Source organism: Callionymus lyra, chromosome 10 (assembly GCF_982586985.1).
Source record: "Callionymus lyra chromosome 10, fCalLyr1.hap1.1, whole genome shotgun sequence".
Taxonomy (NCBI): domain Eukaryota; kingdom Metazoa; phylum Chordata; class Actinopteri; order Syngnathiformes; family Callionymidae; genus Callionymus; species Callionymus lyra.
The window spans coordinates 10,613,594-10,632,799 of record NC_141827.1 but is presented as its reverse complement, the minus strand read 5'-3'; the positions used below and the strand labels follow the sequence as shown (position 1 = coordinate 10,632,799).

Genomic DNA, 19,206 nt, shown 5'->3' with positions numbered 1-19,206 from the left:
TCAAAGATCCCAAAAGGCCAGGGAGTTAGACCACATTTCTTGACCTGAAAGAATGACCAAACTAGTTATTGTGTATGTTTGTGTAATTTAATATGTTTATATATTATCTTATTTGTTTATTTTTACCTCAAATAGAGTTTGACATTGTAGGTTTCAATAATTCGAAATATGTTTTCTAAATTCAATATTCTTTTTAATATTCATAGCCTTTTGAATTCAATAAAATAATAATCATGGTGCCAACATTCTATATAGAGTTTAATGTTTTAATTTTTTTTTTATTTTCTTAGGCTTTTAAATTCATTTAAAAACGTTTTTTCTTTAATTTTTGTGTCATTTAATATGTTCGCAACTGTTGTGTTTTCACTTTTATTTTGGTTTTATTTTGTTCTCTCACTTCCTGTTTCCTTCCTCAGTTAACTAATGACGCACAGCTGGACCCCATGAACAACAAGACCCTTATTTCAACCACCCGAGTCCAGACCTGTGTTTTCTTATTCCCTCCTGTGGATCATTCTCGTTGGAAATTTTTGCATTTTTAGACTCTTTGCATCCGTGTGAGTCCTTTAGTTTGTTCTTGATAAGCCAGTGTTTTGACTTCCAGGTTCTCTTTTGTTTCCTTTGTTTCCTGTTTGATTCCCCGTTTCGGTGGACGTTTTTGGTTTTTGGATCTTTTAGATTTTGGACCCTGGTTTTCTTTGTTAGGATTTGTTCTGGACTTGTTATTTATCCAATGTATTTATTAATCATCCAAATACCTCACTATAACGTCCATCCTGTAACGAAAATAATTTTGAGCAAAAGCTGTTTTAAAGTGTCTTTTTGGAAGAAGAGTGAGCCCCATTCACAACCATTCATACATCTTTCTCTTTAACTTTAAAAAGGCATTAAACTCTGAAAATAATCCCAAGCCTTAGTCGACATGAGGCTGAGTAGAAAATGAGTTAATTTTAATTTTGGGTGAACCATCACCACGGTTGGCTGGTTCAAAGGACGGCAGTGTTTGAGATAAGATAAGGAACAGTTCTTTATTGATGTCAACAATCATTCATGGATTTAAGAGTCAAACTGATGATGGATTCGATGGGAATGTTTGGTGGAGAACAAACACGTGGGAAGGATGAGACGAATCGTACGTCTCGTTAAAGACAACTTGTTGAACACGCAGTGGACATGGTTTGTGGATTAAGATGGTTTTCTAGAAAATTCCAGGATGGACCTGTATCATATCATCAGTGTGTGTCTGTTAGCAGAAAACTCTCAGTGAAATATTTACATTAGAAAATGATCCCTAAACCCACAGAAAAAATAAATAATTCTGGAGATTAAATCTTAGTTACAATAAGCACACCTACTCTGCTGTGATTGGTCAAGCATAAGATGCTTCAACAGATATTTCTTTCTTAACATGCACTTTCACTTTTGTTTGGCACATTTTGAATTATTTATATATGTATTAGTATCTTTTTTGTACTGTATGTATTTGTTTTTTTTATTTAAAAAAAAAAAAACATTTACTGATGTTTGTATGGATGAGTGTTTTATTCCAGCAACAGAATGTCTCCTTGAAGTGATCAAAGTAAATTAATGTGTCTATTTATCAAGGTCCATCACCGCACGTCATCAATCCCGGAAGTCTCCAGCTCCCAGGGTTTCATTGTATAAACAAAGCGGGGTGTGATTACAGCTGGCTGGAGGAGGAGTGAAGCCATTATTACATCATAATGGACCTCTCTCGTAACCTCTCGTTCGCCCAGATTTCAGACGGGGGAGAACTTTCTTAAGTAATAAGTTCAAAACATGGTCATGATGAGAGACTTACTGCGTCTTGGAAAGAAAGACTTCAACGTTTGAAACATGTGAGTCAAGAGAGTTGGGTTTTTACATGAGTTGACCTTTAACAGCATTTCATGAAAATGTTATTGATAAAGGTAGCATCAAAAATAGAAATAAATAAGGAAAATATATGTAATCTATTTAATATACTGTTGACACTCTTCAGTCATCTTCTCAAAAGCAGGTGAATCATCTGTTGTCTTTTGATGATCCCGGCCTTGAATATTTCCTTGTGCGTTCACTCCTTAGCTGCGAGTCTTCACAGTCCTGACGTAACGAGAGAGGGTTCAAACATTTGACCTCTACCCATGCTTTTAGACCGACCTTGAACACGACCTTCAGCAGGTCAGCGGAGGGCAGCAGACAGACGGCTTCTCCCAGGGCGGCGAGTAGAACCTGAAGGACGTCCGACCAGTGACCCACCGTCAGCATCAGGACCAGCAACGCCCCGAGTCTGAGGACCACGTTGTGCAGAAGAGCCTGCGCCGGCGTCTGGTCTTGCCGACCCTCTGGAAGACAAAACCCAACCGGGTCGGTCCAGGGTCCTGACTCGCAACCCCTCGCTCTCACCTTGAATGTAGACCAGCAGCAGAGAGTAGCAGAGGGTGAGAGGAGTCCACAGCTTCAGCGCATCCTTCTGCTGGAGGAAGTTGTCGAACACGACAGAAGAGGAGGCCACAGCTGCCAGAGCGAAGACCAGGATGACCAGTTGCTGCAGGGAGGCCAGAAGGTCGTGCCCGGAGGTCAGCAGGCTCACGCACTTCCCACAGGACCGCTCGGAGCTGTGGGGTCTGTAGTGCAGGGCCACATGACTCCACAGACTCTTGCAATAGCCGGCGAGGAGCCAGCTGAAGGAGGCCACCAGGAACAGACTGTAGGAGCCGTTTGGGGCCCCCTGGTGGAGGAACCAGAGAGTGCAGGAGAGGCCGCAGCCCATTGAGAACTGGCTTTGAAGCAACAGCAGTTCTGGACTTTCTCTCGCATCCTGAGCGACAAACAAAATACATGAGGCACGTGACTTGATGAAAGTATATCAGTGCCATCAGAAAACTGAATGATCGAACTCAAGAATTGATTTTGTAATAGTTTTTTAAGCATTGAATCTTCAACTCAGTAACATTATATTGAAAGGCTGAATTATTTTCTATCAAATATGCGAATTCAATTTTTTTTTAAATATATATATATATATATATATATATATATATTTTTACAAATAGAGTTGACATTTTAACTAATTCGAAATATGTTTTCTAAATTAAATATTTGTTTCAATTCATAGTCTTTTAAATTCAATATGAAATGTTATTATAAAAGTGCTAAGATTGTATATCGAATTTAATGGCTACAAATATTTTCAAAATTAATATTAAAAAATACACCTTTTTATATTTTAATTTCCAATAATTCAGAAATACATTTTCTTGTTTTTTTCTTAGCTTTATAAATTCAATTTATTTCTAATAGTACAAATACTTTTATATTGAATTTCTAAATTGGATATAGAATATCAGACTCTATGTGTAAACATTTTAATTACTTTGATTAATTACTTTTAAAAATGTCTTAATCTTTAAACCAATTATTTAAAAAATAATCGACCTTTAAATATAAAAGATATTCAATTGTTCTAAACAAAAATAAAAATGAACCTTCAAAAGAATGATGGATTAAGATTATTTAATTAAGAAAAAGAAAGAAAAAGAGTCAATGCTTAAAAAACATTTTGCTGAAAAAAACAAGTTTCAATGTTAAATGAACCGTTCAACATTCTGATGGCATGCAATTCAATGTGCTAATCCAACAAGAAACCCACTTGTTTTGCTGAAAACTTGGCCGACACAGCTCTCAGAGAAAACTCCAGGACTATCAAAGAGGACACTCGAGGGCCGACCCCCGTTAAAAGAAGGGTCATGGACCAAAACTGAACTGTTGCTCTCCAGCTGGACTTGTGTAGAGTGTCTGCTCGAGATGATCGTTCCTTGTTTCCTTCATCGCTGTCCAGAGAGGAGCAGAAAACATTGACCATCTTTCCTGGATTATTCTTATCATAAACTCACCTGCTAGACTGAGTGAAGACGTGCACTCGGATCACGTGACACAGCACCAATATTCCACTTGCACCACTAACACCTTGGGTGGAGAAAAGATGATTAGAAAACTATGTCACATAGTTTTGTTTCATCATCACGGGAAATACTGAACAATATATAACACTAGCTATAATCAAACCGGATACCAGAGAAGATGTAAAGTATTTCAAAGCTTCATTTACACACAAACACACCAAAGAGGTGGAGAAATTCACAATAATGACGCTGTCAAATCCCTATAGAAATGACTGTGGAATAGGAATTTAATTTCTTATCCATTTATTTAATTTTATAATTCAGAAAAATGTGTTATTGGAAGTACACAGTTCAAGAAGTTCAAAAGTAAACATACATTTTTACATTTTAATTACCAAAATTAAATAGGTTTGAAACGAGTTTTGTGTAACTCACAGTATTACAAGTGTTTTAAACCTTCTTTACATGATTAATAATAAACACACGAACGGGGAAAATTAGGTTAAAAAAAACTTGTGTGAAGACGCACTTTCGTCAATTTCGTTTTTCAGAATAAAGTAAAAACGATGATATATTAAATGTGTACACGCTCGTATGGAAACTCCTCGAAGGCTTCAAAATGTAAGCATGTTTCTTTATTTTTTTATATACAATTCTCAGTATTGTTAAAAATCGAATTATAAATGTAACGAAACGCTGTAGAGAAATGTGGGACAATTAAATCATCAACTTCCTGTTTTCATACGTGTGTTGTAAAAAGGCATCCGGAAATTAAACAAAACATTAGAAGAGCAGCATAAAACTCATGATAACCATAGTTATTGTTCTTAGATGCTTTATATTAAAAGTAAAAAAATATACACATCCTTGTAAAAACAAGTTGAATTCTACTATTGTTCGTCATCAGAGGTCAAAGACGGTAGAATTGTCACTGACTGAAGTTAATAAAGTTTTTTTACTCACCTCTAAAAAAGTCATCGACTGAAACTCCCAAAATCCATGTGAGAATAGGAAACATTTTTTCTTCAACCAGCAGCAAAAACACAAACAAGCTTTAAATTCTCTTTTATTGGATCTTTCTCTTTCCTTCAAGGGTCGAAGGTCATTCGTAAGTTGACCAATAGCATCATTGACGAAGAGCTGATGATCCTTTTTAAACTATTGATTACCTTCACAGGGGAATCACTCATCACGGTCTGGATGAACACATCACACAGATCCATTCATACACAACTTTATTGATAACAAAACTAAGGGGTCATCGTCTCACCACAATGTTTTGTAAATATCTGACAAATCTACATTTTAACTAGCCTGACAAAATCAAAAGAAGGTGTATAAGAAAATGAATGTATAGAATATAGATTCATGTCAAAATGTTGCGAAATCAATTTCTTTTCTTCTACTTCTTGTTGGTTTTAATGTCTTATACATTTGTTTGGACAAATATAATGATTAAAAAAGTGATAATCTTGACATTTTCTTGATTCTTAAATGTTATGACATTGTACTGACAAAAAACTACGCTTTTAGGCATTCAGTGTTATCTCTTCTGTCTGTCAGTCACATGATACACACAGGTCAGTTACTAGTGGCTTTAAACTCTAAGTGTGCATGAGAATGAACACAAAATAACACAGAAAAAATAGAATTAAGGCATTTTCATCGGTGGGTAAAATTTGATCGAGAGCCAAGATTTAGCAAGAATTACTACTTTAGAATCTCTAAGACTCTAAATAATACCTTCATTTCTTTATTAATATTTACATCATCAGGCTGCTGAAGGTATCTCTGAGGAATTATGGGATTAAAACTGGACGTGGAGTGTAACCAGCAACAAAGAACATTCCTGCAGTTTCATTCGATCGTCTCGGTTTCATCTTCTCGCTCGTGCATGTAAGTTCGTCATGGCCTGCTGCCTCATCAGGTCCCAGAACAGCATGCTGAGCACGGTGTGAGGAGCCAGACGCACGAACACGGGTCCCATGCCTTTGTAGAGCCCGAGCACGCCTTCAGCGCGACTCACTTTCAGGACGCAGTCCGAGAAGCCCCGATACAGCCGACCCTGAGGGGAGACGTGGGACACGTGACGACTCTGCCGGGTCGGAGTCCGAGGTCGGACCACTCACCCGACGGAGCTCGTCCACCGGCTGGTTGTAGAGTCGCGTGCTGATGACGTCGAAGGGCGTCATGGCGACGGTCACGGCGACGCCGCTGATCATGGCGGCGATCAGAGCCGTGAGAACTTTGCTCGACCCGAACCACTGAAACCAGAAGGTGATGACGACGATGATGAACCTGCTGCTGGTGGATGTTTTGGGGACAGAAATAGGACTTCTACCTGAGACTTGGCCACCCAGTCCTTGGCCGAGGTGAAGGTCGCCAGTTGAGTCGCTGAGCCCACCATGACGCGAGGCACCGCCCCGTTCACACCCCTCCACAGACCCATCAGACCCTCTCGTCTGTAGATGCTGGTGAAGGCGTTCGAAACTCCCTGATGAGGCAGAAAATGATCAATCATTCCTCTATAACTCCTGGTTCAAAATAAATCTTTAAAACATAGTTTTATACAAACATATACATTTGGGAGTACCTACAGTATTGAATGGATTCATTTAACATTTAAAATATTTACATTTTGAATTTTACTGTAGATAAGTGTTCTTTTTTTAAGCATTGAATTATGTTTTATATTACTTAAATTTAACAAGTTTTATATTAAAACACATTCTTTTTTGTTTCTTATTTTTAAATAATGGTATTTGATCATTAGTATATTGAAAGGTTGAATTTGTCTTATTAAATAGTTTAATTTAAAAACATTTTCATAATGAAATCTTTTTGCTTCTTATACATACAGTTTGATATTCAATATTAAAATGTTAATGTATAATAATGGCAGCATGATTGGCCGAATTATTTGGAATGTAAGGCTACAAAAAAATAATTGAATTTAGAAAAGTTATTTTTGAATGATTGGAATTAAAATATCAAACACAAAAATGAATTTATTGTACACAATAAACATAATTTATAACACAATAAGGCCCTAAAACAAATGTGTTTGTGGTATCCCCTGTGTTAAGTCTGGATCAAGGTGACCCAAAGGCTTGAAAACAAATGTGTTTGTGGTATCCCTTGTGTTATCTCTGGGTCAAGGTGACCTGAAGGCTTGAAAAAAAATGTTTTTGCGGTAACCCTTGTGTTGTTTCTGGATCGAGGTGAACAACCTCCTTGGCTTCTATAAATACATATGCAGTGGTGGAGGTCGTTCACCTTTGCACAGAGACAACACAAGGGATACCACAAACACATTTGTTTAGGCCTTCGGGTCACCTTGACCCAGAGGCAACAAAAGGGTTAACGATCAAAGATTTAAATTCAACAATTCAATATTATAATGGAATGTACTTTGCATACTTTTCCTCCATAATTAGTGGTTTAACCGGAGTCGTCATCTAGTTCAGGTTATATTATATAGAGCTATATTATATCAATTTAATTGAGGAATAAATGGAAAAGGAATACCAAGAAAAACCATAAACAGTTTCATGGGTTCACTCTGACCTCGGGGGGCTGAGAAAAGATACAGGGGTCTGACATATACCTGATGGTTATGTTGGTGTCCAACAGCAATCGCTTCCACAGTCTGGGCTTGAAGATGAGTCTTCACCTGTGAAGGAGGCAGATGTTGATCATGATCATCATTCAAATCTTAAACAGAACTCCTCCCTGAGATGTTTGCTGTCTGTGTGTGTGTGTGTGTGTGTGTGTGTGTGTTTGTGTGTGTGTGTGTGTACGAGCACAAGCAGCTGTGACCCAAACTCCTGCTGCTGAAAATAGCCTGATAAAACATTCTAAATCTTCCTGGCTGTAAACGAAGGAACAATCGCACAGGCCTATATTTAGTGATGTCATCGGATACAGAAGCACTTAGACACGTCTTTCCATGACGGGACAAGAACTTGGGACCGACACAGGAGACGATGTGGACCCAGGAACATGTGAACAGTTGAGCTGAGCGTCTAAGAGTGAAGCCATTGTCAACATAAGTGTTAACACAAGTATAAAGTCACCCTGGTCTGGAAAGACACTTTACAAATGACCTTTAATTACTTACTAGTGGTTTAATATATGATTATTAAATCAAAAACAAGTTGCTTCAATCAAAGAAAATATTTTCAATAAAATCTAAAGTTCAATCTACAAAAATCAAGTCAAAATCTGATTTTTTTTTTTTTAAGTTGCTACAATCAATAAAACATGTTATCAATTATAAAATGTGGTTGAAACACTTTTGTTTTTAGAAACTTGATTGATTGATCAATCCCCCAAAATCATTTTTTCAATTGAAAAATGTATTTTTTTAACCCCTGAATTAAAACATTAAAAATGTTCAGGATTAAAATGTCAAATGAATTCATAAAATAAGCAAAGAGTGAAAATGTAAAGATTAATTAATTTTTTTTACTCAATTTGACCATAAATGCTCATTTATAAATCCTCTTAAATAATGTATCCACTGCTGCATTGAGGACAGTAGTATCAGTGACCACCATGTTTTCTATCAACTCATTTTTCAAGTAACTCGATACACAGCATGTGTGTATTGTTTACTGTGTAACTTGATCGTATGACAAGGTTTTAGATGTTTGACCCACACATACAGTAGCACTGGAGACTTGTTCATTTGTTTAGTGAATTGTTAGTTTGTATTGACGTTCATTTGTACAGTTATTTGAATATACTATATGCAGGTTGAATGTTAAGCATGTTAAGCACATTTCTAAATATGTTTTGCACTTCAGGGCCACCGTACAATTGATCAGTGTCATCAGAATATTCAGTGGTGGAATTTTACATTTCAAATGTTGAAACTTTTAATTTAGTACTGAAATGTTTATCTTTTTTAAGCTTTTAATTATTTTTGGAATCATTTCATTCAATTATTTCTATATTAAAACATGAATTTATTTTAATGATTCATTTAATTCGATTTAATTCGCTTTTTTAAAAAAAAATTACACATAGAGTTTGATATTCTAATTCCAATAATCCAGAAATACATTTTCTAAATTTGTATTTTTTTTAATTTGTAGCATTTAAAAATGCATATAAAATATTTGGCATAATAGTGCCACCAATGCCTCGCTGGCAGTGCTTCTACATAGTCATGTGATCATCTACGCCTTCCACGATTGGCTAAAAGTTTGATCAAGTAGCTCGGTATAGTCTGGTCGCACTATTACATCTTAACATTGAATTTAAAGGGCTATGAATTGAAAAATATTTAATTTAATTGGAATTATCAAACTATAGGTTTACATTTCCGTCGTGAAAATATTAGTATGTTTTGATTAAATTATGAAAAAAAAGGGAAAAAATTCTTCTAATCAATATAGAAATTATTGGATTCAATTATTAAAGACAAAAAAAATGATATGCGTTAAAAAAAAACATTTAAATACATTTTTTTAAAAACTAACAGTGCTGAATGTAAAATTCAACCATGAAAAGTTTTTACAGCATTGAGTGCGAGTGTCGAGTGTGAATAACTTCGACCAATAACTTAAAGAGGTCCTGGACTAACCAAGTACGCGGGCGAGGCGATGAAAGCTCCCAGCGCTCCAGCTCCGGCCCCCGACAGAAGACTTCCTCCGTGGTGCGAGGTGATGCCGAGGGCCTCGCAGTACGAGTACGTTCCCAGCCTCACGCTGTTCATCACTCCCTGGTACAGGAGCCCGACCGACAGTCCCTTCTGTAGACCCCGAAGTCCATCCTGCTGACCCACCACCCACAGGGCCTGCAGGACTCCGCGGTAGTGTCTCTGGTAGGAACCTCGCGCCCTCAGCTCGCCCTGGAGCTGCAGGCGGGTCTTCACGACTTCCAGAGGGTTGGTGAAGACGCAGGCTGCACAGCACGCCAGCGCCCCCAAAGCAAAGTCCATCGGTGGGAAGACGACCGGGGCGGTCGACGGCGGTCTGAAGATTCCATGGGGTACGGATGTGACCGCGTCGGACTCCATCCTGGCCGATGGTCTTGCTCCCGGATTCTCAAGAGGATTCTATCAGGTCCATGGGTTTTGACCTCTCAGTCCTTCAGGTGACCCCCTTTGTTTATACCTGTCAGACAGGAGGATTAGCCGTGATGGTTCAACACTATGAGTGTTTTAACAAGCTTCATATATGACTCACTCAAGTGGATCAACCTGTTCCAGAGAAGAGGTTCTGGTAAATAAGTGCAAACATAAAGAGCAGAAAGATTCATTTAAAAAACGATCAAGGTCATTTGATGTGTTTTCAAAGTTGACTGAAGAACTCATGAAAAAAGAACATCACGTACAACCTTTGTTTTCTTAACAACCACACGATTTAAATGAGCTGATGTTTAAATCATTTAAAGTTATCTTGATTGAATCAACGTCTGTGAGACTTTTTTTTGTTTGACTTTTAAAAAAGGTTTCACAAAGAGAAGCATTGAAAAGCTCCACCCAAAACTGCAGCAAAGTTCTTAACTAAAAACTTATCGATGAATCAAAGTAGTTGTAAAAAAAAAAAACTTACAAGCTTTAGGGTTCTTGATCGACTCCATTCTCTCGTCCGCCCATCACTGTAAACATGTGTCCCCGGCACACACGAGCCCCGCCTACTTTTTAAAGCACAGCCAATGGCGACTCAGTCTGCGCGGGCAGCTCGACCTGGACCAATCAGGAGCGAGCACACGGACCGTCCCCGGATGTGCTCCCGTGGAGTCTCTGTGGGCAAAAGGTTAACGTTGGGGGAGGAAAGACGCTTTTATTTTAGCGCTCATTTAAAGTTTATTCACGGCAGGTTACACTCATTAAAGATGGTTTCATTAGTTCAACCAGCTATTTCTAAATATTCCTCATTTTTGTATTGTATTAATTAATTTTTTAAATACACGATTATTGTTTTTATTTTTTTTAAATGTTTGATTCCCGTTCGTACACTTGACTACAACTGAACTCCCTTCAAGAAACTCACATTCATGATTTAATTCTTGTAATTCGGTGGAACAGCAAAACTAGCGTCATCTAGTGGTGATCAATAAAACTAGTTTCTTGAAGTCCTGATCAACAGAAGTAATGGTTGAAACAATTAATTTTTCTGGGAACACATTGTTTATTCTTACAATGCAAATTAAAATAAATAAAAGTGATTATTTACTTAGATTATGTTTATCTATCGTTAAATTTAATAATTATAATTTAGTAGGGATGTGAGAAAAATATCAATACACTTCAACATCTTGATGGATCTACTGACTCCTTCAAGAAACATCTTAAGACGTTTTTATTTGTTCAGGCTTTTCCTTGATTTCCTGGAACTCCTGTTGTGTTATCAGTTTTATCTTGATCTTTAAAGTATATACTTTATTGAATATTGTTTTGATTGGTTAAGCGCTTTGTGACCCTGGTCTGGAAAAGCGCTATACAAATAAAAATTACTTACTTACTTACATCGCAATAATTTATTTTCTCATGATACTGTAGCGATACTCAACAGCAGCATTTTTTTTTAAAATTAAAGTCATTTATGCTTTATATTTCAATATAGTGTGAGTAAAATAAAATAATTTAATTAAATATTAACATGAAAATATTAACGTCATTTGTTAATATTTGTGTTGCAATTAAACTTCCTCCCGCTAGATGGCAGCATCTATTACATCCTCTGCAGATAAAGGAACAATGAAATCCCTCACGATTTCAGCATTAGCTGAGGATGTGAGGATACATTTAACTACGGCAGCTTTTAAAGCTGACGTTTGGACTTATTTTAGTTTCAAAACAAATGAAAGAAGTTACGACTTTGTCAAGAGTCATGTGGTCTGTAAATACTGCAACACCAGAGTCAAGTACTTGACTATACTACAAAAACATCCTTGTTCCTATAGAATCCCAATATATCGTGTCGATACTATTGTATATTGTATTGCCAGATTCTTGCCAATACACAACCTTGTAAAAAATATTTTACAATTTTGTTTTATTTTAATTTCTAAAACATCTATTTAAAAAAATTGCAGAACTTAAGAACTTTTTATTTTACAAACAAAAGGAATTGTTGATTGTTTTCTTTCCCTTTCATAAAATAAAACAAAGATTCTGGTATAATAAAGGCAGAGGATGGAGAAATGTTGTCTTAAATAGCAACTTGTTTTACTTCTTTATTTTCCAAACGAAAAAAATACAAGATCAACTCGACTTCAGTTGAGCTATTTTTTCGAAAATACTGAAATGTTGCAGAAGCAAGTTACGCCACCTTGTGGCGACAGTGGTCGGAGAGGTGATGTACGTCAGGTGACACCTGGTCACCGGAAAACATCAGGAATGTCAAGAATTTCAAGCAAACAGTGCCTTTATTGTTTAACTAAGCTTATAGAAGTACAGTGTTGCATCTTCACTCACTTTGAGCTCATGAGGACATGAGTCCACAACTGTTGACCAACCATGCACACTCACACACACTCACACACACTCACACTGTAGTTGACAGCGCAGGTTCACCAAGCAATACCAAAAGCTATGTAGTCATCAACAGCTGTTGGTTTCTGATTTGAGGGGTCACACCAAAATGAAAAATAAAAAAACAGCACCTCAGATGGACCATGAGATAGATCTCTGGTTTTTACTGAGAACACACAAAACACTCATTCATTCTCGCTTTTATCAAAATGTTGTTAAAGTGTTTTATTTTGAAAGCTTGCAGAAGCCAGAAGGAAGAGTAGTTCACTTGTGAAGTCGAACATCTAAACACTTGACTATGTTTCGTCGCGTCTATCCTTCCAGTAAAGGCCTTGTGTGTCGTTCTCCTCGCGTGGAGCGTCTGTTCCCTCGTCACGTCGGGAGCCGCATTACCTTTTTGCGCGTACAAAGTACAAGGCGTTGGTTTTGGGGTAGTACTTCACATTCTGTTTCTTGTCCATGAGGCCACCGAAAATGATAAGCTCTCCCCTTCCCTGGACTACTGTGTGAAGGCTGGTCTCTGGCGGTCCGATGACCGCCGAGGGGGTCCCGTTCCCGTAGACCCTCCAGGACACGACGGCGGCGGATTTGGCCCGCGACACGTCCAACACGTACATCTGCATGGGCTTGCAGTTGAGGGACTGATAGAGAGGCTTCCCCACGTTCAGGCTCTGAGGCGGGTGATGGCCCAGACGCCGAGCGATGGGTGGGATGGAGTGTCCGTCGGCGGAAGCCTGTGGAGGACTGGAGGAGGAGGACGGAGGAGTGCCAGGAGCCCCTGCGCCTCCAGCGGCCGACGCCCCCTGACTCGGAAGGGAAGACAACGATGAAGAAGATTTATTTTTCACGGCCTCGAGACCTCGGCGTAAGGCAGCGGGGGACACCGCCCCGGGGGGAGTGCGTGGAGAGCAGGAGGGAGGGGTGTGAAGTCCATTTGTGCTCGGCACCTCTGTGTGGTTGGCGGATGACGGGGGAGACTCCCAACCGTAGTCCGTGGAGGGGAGAGGACGGAGGGGTGGTGAGGTCGCCTGAGCCGGGCTGTTCCGGGGAGAGGGAGACGATCCGTTTAACAATGGCGGCAGTGGAGGCATGGGGGGGCTGTCGGGCCCCTGAGACGGAGACGGCTGTTGCGATGACGACGGACTTCCCTCCCGGGCACCGCCTCTCGCTGAAGGTCGTGGTCGCAGGGTTCCCCACCGACCGTTGACACATGGAGCCTCCTCCACGGCTCCCAGGACCGCCCCGGCGGCCCCGCTCCGAACCGGGGACTGAGAGCGCAGGTTGGGCGGTTCTGGGCCCAGAGGGGCCGGCGTGGCACTTATGGGGGAAGGCCGGGAATTGAGACTCGGACTTAAAGGGGCTCGACCTGATGGAGCTTGTGAGAAGACCACCACGCACTGGCCAACCTGGAGGGAACATCCGAGGAGATATTGGATTCAATTACATACAAAACCAATAAAAAAAGTTTCACTTTCCTCTTTGTACCTTCTGGAGATATTATATGGAGTTTAATTTATAAAAATGCAGTTTTAATACAGCTTTAGACAATTTGGAATTAAATTTATGACCAACTCGCTAATCAACAAAATAGTTCATCAACCATCGATTCCATAATTTTAGGGATAAATATTTATTATAACATAGAACAAACATGACTAAAAACTTTAAATCCCATCGAGCTGATTTAAACAATGTCCTGCTCTGTGCTCCGTACTCGTTGACTCTTAACACATCAAGCCAAGAAGAAAAATGTATGTTGGAAAGTCAATTTTCATTCAATATAAACTTCCGCATGTTTCCAAAAGTAAACATTTCTTTCCGAAGATGCTTCATAACCAACATCAGAGAAGAACCAAAGCGCTTTTGTTGTCAAACTACTGTGATTACACATAAATCTGGAACTTAATTTAAAAACTTAAATAAATCAATGTTACCAGATATTTTGAAATTTCAAAGTAACATAAAAAATATATTTCCATGTGAACAAATTTTAACACGTTTAATGCCAATTAAGGTCTTGATTTAGATTCTTGAATTAGGGAAATACATTTATTTGCTGCATGTACTGATCTTAACTGCAGGGAAATTGATCATAATTTACAGGAGGAATATAAACCTTCCAAAGTTGGATCCATAGAAACTTCCCTTTAATGTTTGAATGTGTTTAAAGACTTAGAAATACTAGATTTAAATCCTGTATGTGCTGATAGGTGACTTGGACTTTCTGTGACCATTTTAATTATAGATAAAATGTAAAAAAATGTATGTATGAGATTCTACTGCCAACAAACAGACTCACCCTGCATGCTGGGTGACACCAAAGTTCCGGAGCTCCGTGGTCCTCATTTTCCACCTGCAGTTGCTGCCACGTCCACGATGGCGTCTCCATGTGAAGCAGCCAAGCATCTTTGAGCAGCTTCACCACATCAGATTAAAAAAAAAATTTTAGAGATGATCCCATTTTATACAAAGTACGACTCCAGCTTACAGCGTTAGGTCCTCCACAGCCTCCCAGAATGAGCAGCGTATGTTCATCGACAACAATCTGAAGGGAAAAAGAAAGGTTGTCGTTGAATGTTTTGTGTGTATCTATTCAATACTAAACACATTTAACACAATGTACAGTACGTGTGAAATATACAATTGTTTCATGCGATGAAAAAACGCAGAATAACTAGAAACTGGTATTAAGCAGAAACTTCTGATTTGAATCAATGGATGAACAGCAAGTTAAACTAAAGTAAAACATGTGACCATAACCAATATAATGTCATGCTTTCAATGCTTATTCCTAGACGTAATGCGTCACATATTTTTACAGCCACATATGGTTCTGTAACCAAGGATGGAACATTTTATGGAATTAGCCCCAAAGCAATACTGACAGATCTCAACAACATGTTGTTCGAGCCACAACTGTACCTCAAACCTCACTTCTTGTTTTTTGGTTAACAGAAATGATGCAACCCAGTGAACTTTAAACAACTTACTTGCGTTGTGTTATTCAGCATAAAATGTTGCCACATTGTTACCATGTTTTATGGAACATTTTGGGGCAAACTAAAGGCCCGGGGGGCAAAATCCAGCCGGCTAAGACGCAGAAGTAGATTAATGTTCCCGATGATATGGTAAGATAAAGATGTCAGTGTTTAGGATAAGATAAGAAACCGAGATTATGGGTTTCAACAGTTATACGGAGACAATGAGAGTAAAACAATCAAAGGTAAATTGATCCTAGAATGAAAAGATATTTTAACACAATCAACTCCTCGATTGATGAGTTTGACCTCCCTATGTGACCTTCTCTCACCTGAGACTGTCCTCCTCTGGGATGTGGCAATGCACCAGATATTGATGGCTTGGACCAGGACCACTGCTCAAGGTCAAGAACCCAGACTTCATTACTCCTGTAAAAAAAAAAAAAAACGCAAATGACTTTCATGAGTGATGTGTAGTTATGAAATGGGGTCATTAAAGAGTGATTTGTACATTTGCCGTGCTCCTAACGATCCTCCAAACACCACCATCGTGTTCCCGATGACGGAGGAGGAGTGGCCAGCCATGGGCGGAGGTCCGTGTGTGGTCACTATACAGTTCCACCTTCGACAGACAGGAGGATAAACTTGTCAGACAAGGCGTGTGAAAGGTCAGAAGGTCAATATTCGGCATCTATTCACCAGTTTTTCGAGGGAGAGTAGGTGTGAATTTCATCAAAAAACCTCTCGGGCTGGTGCAGAGGGTACGGACTGGGGCGCGTCCACCCCCCAAACAGAACTAATAGATCTTTGTGCATCACTAGCGTTGCTCCAGCTTTAGGAGATGGATAAGAGCCTGAATGAATGGAAACACATGGATGCATTTTAAGACGGATGAACAGAATGATTGGTCATATGACAAGTCAGTACTCAAGTTTGATGATTGACTAGACTGTTCTCTTGTCTTTAGATAATGCTACTTCATCAGAAAAAAACTCTTTATGGCCTGAGGGTTAAAGTCAGTGAGCAACGAAGGACATCGAACATGTCACAGGACTGTTTCACCAAAACGAATCTGTTCAAGGAAACATACATTCTAACCGTGTAAAAACAATAGATATATGAAGGGGTTTGAGAACAACAAGTTGACAGTAAAACATTCCTACCCGAGGCCAAAGGACGTATCCACTCCTTGCTGTTAAGGTCGAGTCTCCATAAGTCATTGAAGGCAGCATTACAGCTACTTTGAGTGCAGCCACCGAACACGTACATCGACTGGTTTGAATCATAGTAGCAAGCACCTGCAACCCAAAAGTAAATTAGAGTTCCACAGGCCATGTTTTGGTAAATAGCAGCACAAGGAGAAAATAAAATAGGTCAAGAGCTTTGACATGTTAATGCATTTATAACGACAACACAATGAAATGTAGACTCTTATCATACTGACTGTGTGAAAAGCGCTGAGTGATGGGAGTCCCAGGATACGGGTACGTTCGGCTTTCCCACTGGATATTTCCCTCCTGGATGGCTCTCAAAAAGCCATGATAGCACTGATAAGCAACACCTTGTTGGAAAGTAGAAGAGAAAAGCACAAGGTCAAGTTCATGTCACAAATAACGTATTAGAATTTATATTACAGTACTGATGCCAGGTTTCTCCACCCTACCTTTAATAAGGCGATACCATTGTTTGCACACGAGGGCAGCCGTCTTATGCTCCTGATACGGTGAGAGGAAGGACAAAATATATTCCAGAACTTCCTCTGGCAGCTCCACCATTGTTCTGTCCACTCCTTTGGCACAACTGTCCAGGTTCCCTTCTTGCCGACAAGACCCCATGCTTATGTCCGGGTTTTCGGTTATTTTGTTTGGTTCGGCACCATTGTCCTCGGTATCCATGGCAACAAAGCATCCATCGTCGTTGTCAAAGGATCGTGACATTATTGACTGTTTGAGAGGCAAATGGACAAAGTTAGAATATGAATATATCAGATTAATTATGGATATAAATGTATAAGAAATTGATGTGAAGACTAAAATAAAATATACTTGGCGGCTTATATTGACAGAACCTACTACACACAGACAATTATAAATGTCTGCAGCTTCTTTGCAACTGATTGTGTAACAGGAACCTGGTATGATGTTTCCATTGATTGTACAGATCATTTTAAGGCAGACATCAGTTGAGATGGTTAACAGAAATGTAATAAATCAGTTAAACAACTGGGAGAAAATCTGATTAAAATTAAATTTCTATTTATGCATCCTTTTTTGAAGAATCATCGTCTTGTTACGGCATCTTTTTCTTCAACTTTCATCACCACTGTTGCTGGAATGCAAACTGGGTCAGCAATTGTTGGAAGTCATAATACTCCACGTTCTCTGTTCTGCTTATTTAAAGCACATGTCTGCGACTTGACATGACCTTGATAGTCTATATTAGGTAAAGCGTGATTTTCTTTTTCATTCTCCAACTTTTGTCTTCTTTCCGGGTTTATGATTTTCTCGCATGGTTCACTCAAAAAATATATATTTTAAATATTTTAAAGACTTATTGTCAAAACCCTGAAAATACAGAATCATTTATATAACCACGAGGAATACAGTATTAAAGAATGTTATTTTAAAGTGCTTTTGATGCTATTTTTAACAGAAGTCAAATCACATCAGTACAAATAAAAAGAAAATACATTCCAAGCCTGAATTGTAAATTAAGAAACATGTACAAATATACGTATATTTTCCCTTCAATGTGCTGTCATTATAAATCGGATCTCATTGTTAGATTCATTGTCTTTCCCCGGTGGTCCAAAGTAACCCCTTCACCTCCCACTCCCCTCGACAGAAATCCAAATAGGATCTGATACCATAACTTATCTCAAACCATACAGTTTGTTTATCTAACTCCAATCGCATACAACGAGCAACACAACAGCGGAGTAGCAGATTTAAAAATGTAGCAAGTGAGCCTAAGGGAGTATTATGCTAACGGTTGCTAACGGTTGCTAACTTGACATAAGCATCTTGACAAATGTAGCAATAGCAGTTAAAAATAAATCCTTGTGTTTTTATTAAAAAAGACAGAGAGGCGGGGAGAGTTAAATACAGATGACACGACAGATAATATGTATATTTAGGGGGTTTCTAACAAGTTAGCTGCTCATCCTAATGCTAGTTATCTATGCTAACCTAAGCTAACAGTTAGCTCCTCTAGCATGAATCGGTTTTGTTTTAAAACATTTCACAATGTCGCTGCACTGACAGTGTTTCCTTCTCTATGCTGTTGTCACCTTGGATTCGAAACGAGGTGTTTTCCTGAGTTTCCCCTCCGCGCTCTCCCGGTATCAGCTCCGGAGGTTCCTGCGCAGCCTCCGAACTGTCGCCATCTTCCTGCTCTGTGAGCAACAGCGTCCTCCTCCAGCAGCAGCGGCGGCAGCAGCGTCTCTCTCGGGCGGACGCAGACTCGCTGACTCCGCCAGGGTGGATCCCTGCGCCTCCGCCCCGCCTGGGTGTCACCCGGGAAAGTTGGAGCCCGAATTAATGAAGTGGGGTTTCAACGAAATGGAGATGTTTTTTTTTTGTTTTTTTTGTTTGACGGTACAGTCTAATTTAAAGTTTGACAATGTGTCCGAAAGCTTTGTAAGACAGACATTTGAAGCCATGACTAACATCATAGGGAAGTACTTTATTAGTGACATAAAGTTGGTACAAGTTGTAGTTAATGATTTATAACTGAATGTTCATGAAATTTTAATTATATATTTTTAAAAGGGAAATATGAAAAACGAATGAGTTTAGTAACTGTAGTTAGTGGGGTTCTTTATAAGTAACAGACA

At 39.0% G+C, this 19,206-nt stretch overlaps 3 protein-coding genes across 4 annotated transcripts; all 3 read right to left on the bottom strand.

Moving 5' to 3' along the window:
• Positions 1–2,025: 2,025 nt before the first annotated feature.
• LOC148070252 (transmembrane protein 82-like) lies at positions 2,026–4,015 on the bottom strand. The gene is made up of 3 exons (XM_087801033.1): positions 3,653–4,015; positions 2,407–2,821; positions 2,026–2,345 (listed from the first exon to the last, which is right to left on the bottom strand). The coding sequence occupies exons 1-3, from the start codon at positions 3,863–3,865 to the stop codon at positions 2,026–2,028; spliced, it is 948 nt and encodes a 315-aa protein (XP_087657159.1). The 5' UTR covers positions 3,866–4,015.
• A 1,090-nt stretch (positions 4,016–5,105) lies between these two features.
• On the bottom strand, positions 5,106–10,525 carry slc25a34 (solute carrier family 25 member 34). 2 transcript variants are annotated; one of them, XM_087800684.1, is made up of 7 exons: positions 10,469–10,515; positions 10,100–10,132; positions 9,496–10,027; positions 7,513–7,578; positions 6,247–6,399; positions 6,035–6,169; positions 5,106–5,970 (listed from the first exon to the last, which is right to left on the bottom strand). In XM_087800684.1, the coding sequence occupies exons 3-7, from the start codon at positions 9,928–9,930 to the stop codon at positions 5,782–5,784; spliced, it is 978 nt and encodes a 325-aa protein (XP_087656810.1). In that variant the 5' UTR covers positions 9,931–10,027; positions 10,100–10,132; positions 10,469–10,515; the 3' UTR covers positions 5,106–5,781. The 2 variants fall into 2 exon arrangements, with proteins under 2 accessions (XP_087656810.1, XP_087656811.1); XM_087800685.1 differs by lacking the exon at positions 10,100–10,132 and having other exon boundaries at positions 10,469–10,525.
• Positions 10,526–12,603: 2,078 nt separating this feature from the next.
• Positions 12,604–18,796, bottom strand: fbxo42 (F-box protein 42). Its single transcript, XM_087801325.1, has 10 exons — positions 18,661–18,796; positions 17,035–17,314; positions 16,816–16,932; positions 16,535–16,669; positions 16,071–16,224; positions 15,883–15,993; positions 15,704–15,800; positions 14,882–14,938; positions 14,693–14,809; positions 12,604–13,799 (listed from the first exon to the last, which is right to left on the bottom strand). Exons 2-10 carry the CDS (start codon positions 17,306–17,308, stop codon positions 12,783–12,785), a joined length of 2,079 nt encoding a protein of 692 aa, XP_087657451.1. The 5' UTR covers positions 17,309–17,314; positions 18,661–18,796; the 3' UTR covers positions 12,604–12,782.
• Positions 18,797–19,206: the final 410 nt, after the last annotated feature.